The following is a 7,476-nucleotide window of genomic DNA, read 5'->3' as shown; positions in this document are numbered from 1 at the left end:
CTCAGACTGTTGTTTGGGAGTGTAAATCCAGATGATCAGCTATACCATACTGCCTCTCTGTGGTTCCTATGAGAACTGTGTGGAGTTTAGATTTTATGAGAAAGCACAGGCAGATGTCGCCAGAATCACAATGTCAATCTGCAGAAAAGCACTCAAACATCAACATCATCAGATCACATCAATCATAATAAATATTGCAATAATACATTGCAATATTATTAACAATAATACATATTGTTATACATACTATAACAGTGTAATACATTACTACACTATAGGAGCGGCAATACATGACTGCATGCAATGCATTTGAAATGTCATATCAATTAAAATAACTTGGCTGTGTGACATGCATAAATAGTTGGTTATGTAACAGTCATGAGGACAATGGAAGATGGACATGTCTGTTGGATAAATATCATGTAACTTCCAAGGTTACACATGCTTTATGAGGGTTATGATGAAGAAAAACAACAGTCGCCCTCACACAATGAATGATTTTTTTAGTACAGTCGAGTTGATTATATCTGCACAAACAGTCTGAACATGTCGAGGACTACCAAAACAAGCTGAGTATCGGATCTACTACATGAGTTTAAGAAACAAAACAATGAATGGAATTTCAGGTATGTAGGTGACGGAACTCAGTAGCGCGGAACTAACGTCCGGGTGGGGAGGTTGGAGGACTATTATTGTCATCGCACATCTAATACAAAGCGGTATGGATACTGTGACGCAACAGGTTTTCCCAAGTTGTTTAAGTTGGTTATAAAGTTGTGAAAAGGGTTTGTATCGTAACCCCCACAAGGTACAAGATAACGACGTTATGATACATTTAAGAAATGCGACGAATTTAAGGATGTTTTCCTTCTTCTGCAACAAGCAGTCAGTGAGGTGCGTTCAATGGTGGTTAAATTAATCAGTTCCTAGCGTCAAATTGATCTGCATTAACTAAAGTCAGCCGTGATGTTATCGTTGTGTTTGTGTTATTAATGTCAGACATTAAAGTAAAGCCTAACGTACGATTACATGCACAGTAAGCTTACATATTTCCTTTCTTTGTATTTTATGTGTTATGTTTACTCAACAGGTGAATATGTGTATAAGGACAGTGAATGTAGCTACATTTACATGAATGTTGAATATTAACTGCTTTTAATAGCTAGCTTTTTCAGTATTTTTTCAATATTTTTAGAAGGAGGAATATTCATTTAAATTTTTTATCTTAAATTAACAAAAAATAAATAAATAAACCAGTGTCTAATACACCTCATCTAAAGCTTATGTTGCCTTTTAGAATTGTGACTTAAATGCATGATGTCTCCCAAGCCTCAGTATTATGATATGATATGTGAATTATTTTAAAGCAACTTGTCGGCATAAAGTAATAGTATCTTAGCCATACACTGTCATTGTCTTTTTATTGCCTGTTATTACTGAAGCAATTATGCCTTCTATGTAGAGGTCGTAAGAGATGAATATGGGGATGAGAGAGGCAGCCATGCAGCCAGAGGGAGTGCATCTTTGCCAGCAGTATTTAGCTGAGCTTCTGCAAGTGAGGATATCAGTCGGCTACAGTAGGTACGAGTCAGGCTGGTTAATTGTGAGGAGAATTTACTGAAATACACTTAATTTGTTTGCATGTATCATTAATTAACTGTCATGTAGCAGTGTTTAAACCAACCTCAGCCATGGGTTTGTTTTAAATACATACATTTTAATATCCCTTTAACAGCGTCACAAAAGGAGTCATTGCAGGAATATATTTATTTGATTGTTTGCAAAAATCACCTTTCATGAATTCAGGCCCCTTCAGGCCCCTTCCCCTCAAACATCCTCTGCATGTCCCTGTGGGGGATAATTATTTGGCCAGATGGAGAGAATCAGGTTGGGAAATCCCCAGAACACTGGGGAATCCCCCTACTCTTTGCGATAAGTGCCATTGGACCTTAAATGACCACAGTGAGTCAGGACTTCGGTTTAACGTCTCATCCAATGGACGGCATCTCCTACAGCGCAGTGTCCCTATCACTGCATTGGGGCATTCGGAATAATTAGGACCAGAGGGAAGACTGCCCTCTACTGGCCCACCAACACCACTAATCCACACAGCAGTAAGTTTTCCCAGAAGGTCCATCATATTAAATACTAGCCAAGCCCACACCTGCTTAACTTCAGGCTTTCAGTAGAAACAGGGTACATGTTGGTATGGCTGCAAGTTAATCAATCGACAGAGCAACTGTCTCCAGATAATTCAACATGTTTACACCCTGTTCATGAATACACTGTTTACATTTTTATCAATATTTGTTTAAATGATGTAGAATGTATTATTCAAATGTGAAAGCACAATCCTCAGTTTCATTATTACTTGTTTACAATTCTAAATGTTTTATAGATGTAAAATGGACGTCAATATCTGTTAATATTGTAGCAAAGTAAATGTTAAACGAAGGCGGTCAAATGCAAGCAACATGTTTATAGGAGGGGTGAGTGATATCGCAAAAAATATGACCCCAATAACTTTTCCATGTAGATCAATATAAATATTTATTAGGATATATAATTTTATAAGGCTGCCATTTGAAGAGTATGCTGATAATGACTAAAGCCTGAAGAAACCAGAGGATTCATTAATTAAACTCTAGAATAGTTTAACATTAAAAAAAATAGAATTACATAATGTAAACATTTAACTGCGCAAACTGCTTTATCTTCCATAACAAAACAATACAAGTTAGCGTGCCTTGTAACTTATGAAAATAATATAAATAAAACTAAAAGCTGGGATTACTATCACATCAAATTCCTTTGGCAGGGCAGCAAACATCTCAAATGTTTGTAGAGGTTCAACCAAGACAAAAAATAAAAAATAAACCAGTGGATCACAAAGGCCCTAACACATTCATACACTCAACTATAATACATATCATTGTAGATATCTGAAATGTTCATTTTGACTAGGGAGAATTGAATTACAGATGTCTGCAATGCATATCCAGTCCAGCTACTAAATGTTAAAATGGCCACTTTTGTTGTAGATATCTTGAAACACAATTTCTACTAGTAAGAATGTTATTGTGGATATCTTTAATTACTATTCTGGCTAGTGAGAATACAATTTTGACTGGGAGGAATGCTATTATGGATATCTAAAATGTAATTACCAGCCCGGCCTCACTGGCTGCGGTGGTAGATATGCAGACTGGCTGTTGTTGCATTTATTTTTACTGCATGATAGGCTGCTGATCTATCCATATTGATTATAAAGTGTCCAAAGCTTATGATCGTTATCTTCATAAATGTCATATGCATCCCATATTGAAATTGTTTTATGGCACAGTACTAATTTATAGTTTGACCTTTAAGATCAAATGTGGCTGTTTGTGACGTGTCTGTCACTGATTTCATTTCAAAACTGATCTTGATCTGCTGTTGCTTGTTAAAATGCATAGCTAAGGATATGTAAAGCATGGGGGTCAGATTATGTCAAAACCTGTGTTTGTGTAGAATGGATTCTTTTCCAGTCATATCAGGTAGATTCAATCTGAAAAACAATCGGCATGTGTCAAACATAAAGTAAGATCTAACGTCAGTGTCGTTTTACCTACATGTGTTACTTCAGCAACCAGTGACATACAGTATTGAGACATGACGCTATTTCAATTTTCAATTTTGGATTAAAAAAACTTTGTGCATCAGTGACAAACATGGGTAGTGCTGATGATGCTAATTTCATGCACCTTCAGCCTCATTTGATCGTAAAGGTCTAACTATAAACACGTTGGCTGTATTTAACCACCTTTGGTAATCATTTGCTTTGTTGCAATGACATAGATACTGGTGGACATTTAACATCTATAAAAATGCTTAGAATTGCAAACAAGTGATAATGAAACTAACGGAGGGTTGCACATTCACATTTGAAGATAACAGTCCACATCATTTCAGCGAAGACTGATAAAAACGTGATTAACTTGTACTTTCTTTTTCATTTAAGGCTCCTGGCGTCTGAGGTGTAGTCACTGCAGATTTTGGTCTCATCCATGGTGTGTTCATGGATCATTGCTGAATGTTTTCAAAACTATAATCCTTCTTTGCAACAAGTTTTAGTTTCCCAAATTCACTGAATGAGACACTATGAAAACACTCTCTTGACAATTCATTCTTTGACAAAACAATCTCTCTACTCAAGGTCCATGTAGTCAAAACAAGTGAAGAAAACAAGAAAACAAATATTATTTTACAGAAATGAAGATTGATTTAAGATTTACACCATATTTTTTCAACTGTACAGTAAACATATAATACATATATATATTTTTACATTTTTATCTGTGAGTGCATATTGAGTGCATAGTGAGTCCGTTATCGATTCTTCACCATATTTTTTTATGCTCACCTTTATCCTTATTTAACAAATAAATAAAAATTTAAGTGCAATTCAGTCATTTTTCAAGTATTTAAGTTTCATGCATTCTTTTTACAATCAGAAAATACTGCTGTACAACATTCACATGTTAAAGACGAGAGAGTGGAATAACATGAGACAAATGTTCCAGTCAGCCTTCTTTGTTACAGTCTCTTAACAGCTTCTATCCTGTGATCCTTGGTGTCTTGGAGCTTAGTGCACCTTGACCACACCACTCCCCTCCACTGATGTAGCTCTGATCGTCTGCCGACACAGAGGGCAGGTGCCAAACCGCTGGAGGACTCTGGGGATGCAGTTTTTACATAAGCACTGGTGGCCACAAGACAGAGTGAAGCTGGCCTCTCTCACCATGCACACCACACACACGCTGCCTTGATCTATGAACAGAACAGAGCAATCACAGTTACAGTCACATTAAGTAAATACTAGTTGAACTGATGACAGTAGTGGAAAGGCCTCTTTCTTACCTGCTGAGACTTCTGTGTCAAGACAGGAGATGCAATCATCGCTGTTTCCACAGACACTTGAGACATCAGGAATGAAGTCAGAATGAGGTGAGGTGAGGCGTTCAGGTGTAGGACAGGATAGTCTGGTGTACAACAGTTCCTTTTTCTTTGAGCCTGCAGCAAATAGACACATTCATATACAGTAAATCATCCAAGCAATAACTTGGTGCTGTTAGTGCGTATGAAATGTTCTGCCAATAAATAAATAAGGAACAAGAATAACAGGCTACATGGTAACCCATACAACATAGTTAATTAATATTAAACTTACCCAGGAGTAAAATGGAGCATGTCTGTCCGTAGATATCTATCATGGCCCACAGTGGCTTACTGAGGTCCACTCCTGTTAGGACCTTGTGCTGACCGCTGTTGTTACTTGTGACGTAAATGCTGCCACCATGAGAAACCCAGAACATCAGCACTGAGCCTGCCTCGCAGTAGGATTCATGCACAGGAGTAGCCCAGTACCCGGGGGTGTCAGTGAGGTCAGGGATGGCCATGCTGGGTAGAGGTTTAGCTCGGGCTGTCGGCGGCACGTTGGTGAAGCCCACACGTAGAGCTCCGTGCCAGTTAAACAAATTCCTCTGCACTCTCAGACAAATCCTCTCCTGGACCTTCACCGGGCGGCTGCTGAACACCAGACCGTTCCTGAAGGTGCCCTCCATCCTCTCTGCAACTAGACACTCCTGGCTCAGGCGGACCTTGTTTCCCACAGTCTGACTCTCAAAGGTCATAGGACCCAGGCAGGATGGGCCACATTTGTGTGACCTCTCAAACCCAACAACTGCAAGACAACAAAAACATGATCAAGGTTCCTGATGTGGTAAACATGTTTTCATTCAATTAATTCTTTTTTCAGTCCAATCATGTCGATTTCATATGCACAACAACTTGCGTGTGTCACAGACGGAATGTTGAGTATTAAACAATAAACCATATGCAACATTGCATCAAATTTTGTGATGATATTGTTAATACCTTTCCTCTTCATTTCACTACTGAAAATTGTATAATTAACCATCACTGAAATCACAAACAACTGATAAGCTCAAGCTGTTGTGAATAAGTAACATAATCTGACAAAATAAAGTAATTACTTAGCACTATAATGCAATAACTTAATCTTCAAGGACATGTTATGACCATATTGTCATTACAGTCAGTGTATTTTAACCCGGATGCTTGATAATCATTTGGTTTTACTGTTTTACTACAACAGTAAAGTTGATTCTGACAGAGATTACAGCAGGTACAATTGTCAACAAGTAATAATGAAAGCAACAGATGGTTTCACTTTTGAGGATCATGGTGAAGGCGAGACATTTGTGCAAATATGGATAATGAATGTGAACACTGTCAGAGCATTTGTTTCTTTGTCAAATTGTAAAAAAGTTGAGTTGAATCATACAGTGAGATTTATCTTGCAAGTGTGACTCACACATCTGTAGCAACAACTATTTACAGTATGTACAGCATTTTACTTCCAGTAAAAGATATAAGTTCCTCCTTTACTGTGAACTTACAGCATAGGTCATAAAATCCTCCATTTCTTCTATTTATCTGAAGTCCTTTTCCTGTTTTGCGAATCATCTGTTTTATGGCACTCAAACTTACTGATAAGAGTAAACCAGGGCATGAACAACTTTTCTTTCTGTTTAGCGTCTTACACTATTCATAATCAATTAATCAGAATATTTACAATAATTATCTGTTGCTTAATTGTAGCAAAACATTTTTTTAAAAGTATACTTCCATAATATCCATTTCATTCATTTCTACAAAAAGTATAAAAGCTATCTTCATATCTTCATACTTTTGCAAAAAATGTTTCTCATTCATCTCAAATGAACAGCTAAAACAACATAAATTATAATATCGAAATAAAAATTAATAAATATAATATCTATAATATAAAAATGTATTACAATATAGTAATACATTCAAATCTGCTATTTTGTGTTGATTTTGGCTACCTCAGTGCATCTATTCATTTGTAATTTGCATACATTTCTTAATGATATTTAAAGCTGTTATCATGTATTTCATTTAAAGTTCTCTGTAAAGTCCTCTGAAAACAAAGAATAAATATCTCACCAGAGTTCCCATATCCATTCTCCTTCATCGTCCTCAAGAGGCTTTTCATTGTGTCTTGACAGAAGATGTGTTCACGTCTGTATCTTGGTTTAATAGTCATGAAGCCTGAGTGTTTGCTGGCTTTAAAATATGTGCACATGTGCACGAAACATAAACATTCCCAACATCATGTGAAAGCAAATGGGAGGGACTGAGGGAGGAGCCCAACTTTGGAAATTTACCCAAAACCTAGACCAGGGTTGGGCATGTTGCAAACACTTTTTCTTAGAGTGTAAAATCTTTATATGATCTCTGGACTGCACTGCAAACATAAAACTACACGTGAGCTCTTAACTGTGTGAGTTTACTTACTTGAAGAATGGTATCACTTTCACCATTTATCAGAGACAAATGTGTTTTAAGCCATTGTAAGTACATTTCTGTGCACAAAACTTGAACTGATTA

At 36.9% G+C, this 7,476-nt stretch overlaps 1 protein-coding gene and 1 long non-coding RNA gene across 6 annotated transcripts; one reads left to right on the top strand and one right to left on the bottom strand.

Annotated features, from left to right (window-relative positions):
• The first annotated feature begins 710 nt into the window (after positions 1-710).
• LOC122993723 lies at positions 711-4,652 on the top strand. 5 transcript variants are annotated; one of them, XR_006406435.1, is made up of 4 exons: positions 711-894; positions 1,463-2,114; positions 4,001-4,049; positions 4,582-4,652. It is a non-coding gene; the product is annotated as an uncharacterized LOC122993723 (long non-coding RNA). The 5 variants fall into 5 exon arrangements; XR_006406432.1 differs by lacking the exon at positions 4,582-4,652 and having other exon boundaries at positions 1,463-1,581; positions 1,817-2,114; positions 4,001-4,117; XR_006406433.1 differs by lacking the exon at positions 4,582-4,652 and having other exon boundaries at positions 1,463-1,581; positions 1,736-2,114; positions 4,001-4,117.
• LOC122993716 (E3 ubiquitin-protein ligase NEURL3) lies at positions 4,216-7,176 on the bottom strand. Its single transcript, XM_044368105.1, has 4 exons — positions 7,033-7,176; positions 5,210-5,722; positions 4,900-5,052; positions 4,216-4,809 (listed from the first exon to the last, which is right to left on the bottom strand). The coding sequence occupies exons 1-4, from the start codon at positions 7,169-7,171 to the stop codon at positions 4,625-4,627; spliced, it is 990 nt and encodes a 329-aa protein (XP_044224040.1). The 5' UTR covers positions 7,172-7,176; the 3' UTR covers positions 4,216-4,624.
• Between the last annotated feature and the right edge of the window lie 300 nt (positions 7,177-7,476).

The sequence above is a fragment of the Thunnus albacares genome, chromosome 2 (genome assembly GCF_914725855.1).
Source record: "Thunnus albacares chromosome 2, fThuAlb1.1, whole genome shotgun sequence".
Taxonomy (NCBI): domain Eukaryota; kingdom Metazoa; phylum Chordata; class Actinopteri; order Scombriformes; family Scombridae; genus Thunnus; species Thunnus albacares.
The sequence above is the reverse complement of the archived record's forward strand: the minus strand, read 5'-3'. Positions and strand labels throughout refer to the sequence as shown.

Coding starts and splice junctions, on each gene's coding strand:
- LOC122993716 (XM_044368105.1), bottom strand. CDS start 7,171: ATGTGCACATATTTTAAAGCCAGCAAACACTCAGGCTTCATGACTATT. Junction 5,723..7,032: donor GAATGGATATGGGAACTCTG/GTGAGATATTTA, acceptor GTTGTCTTGCAG/TTGTTGGGTTTGAGAGGTCA. Junction 4,810..4,899: donor TGACACAGAAGTCTCAGCAG/GTAAGAAAGAGG, acceptor TTCTGTTCATAG/ATCAAGGCAGCGTGTGTGTG.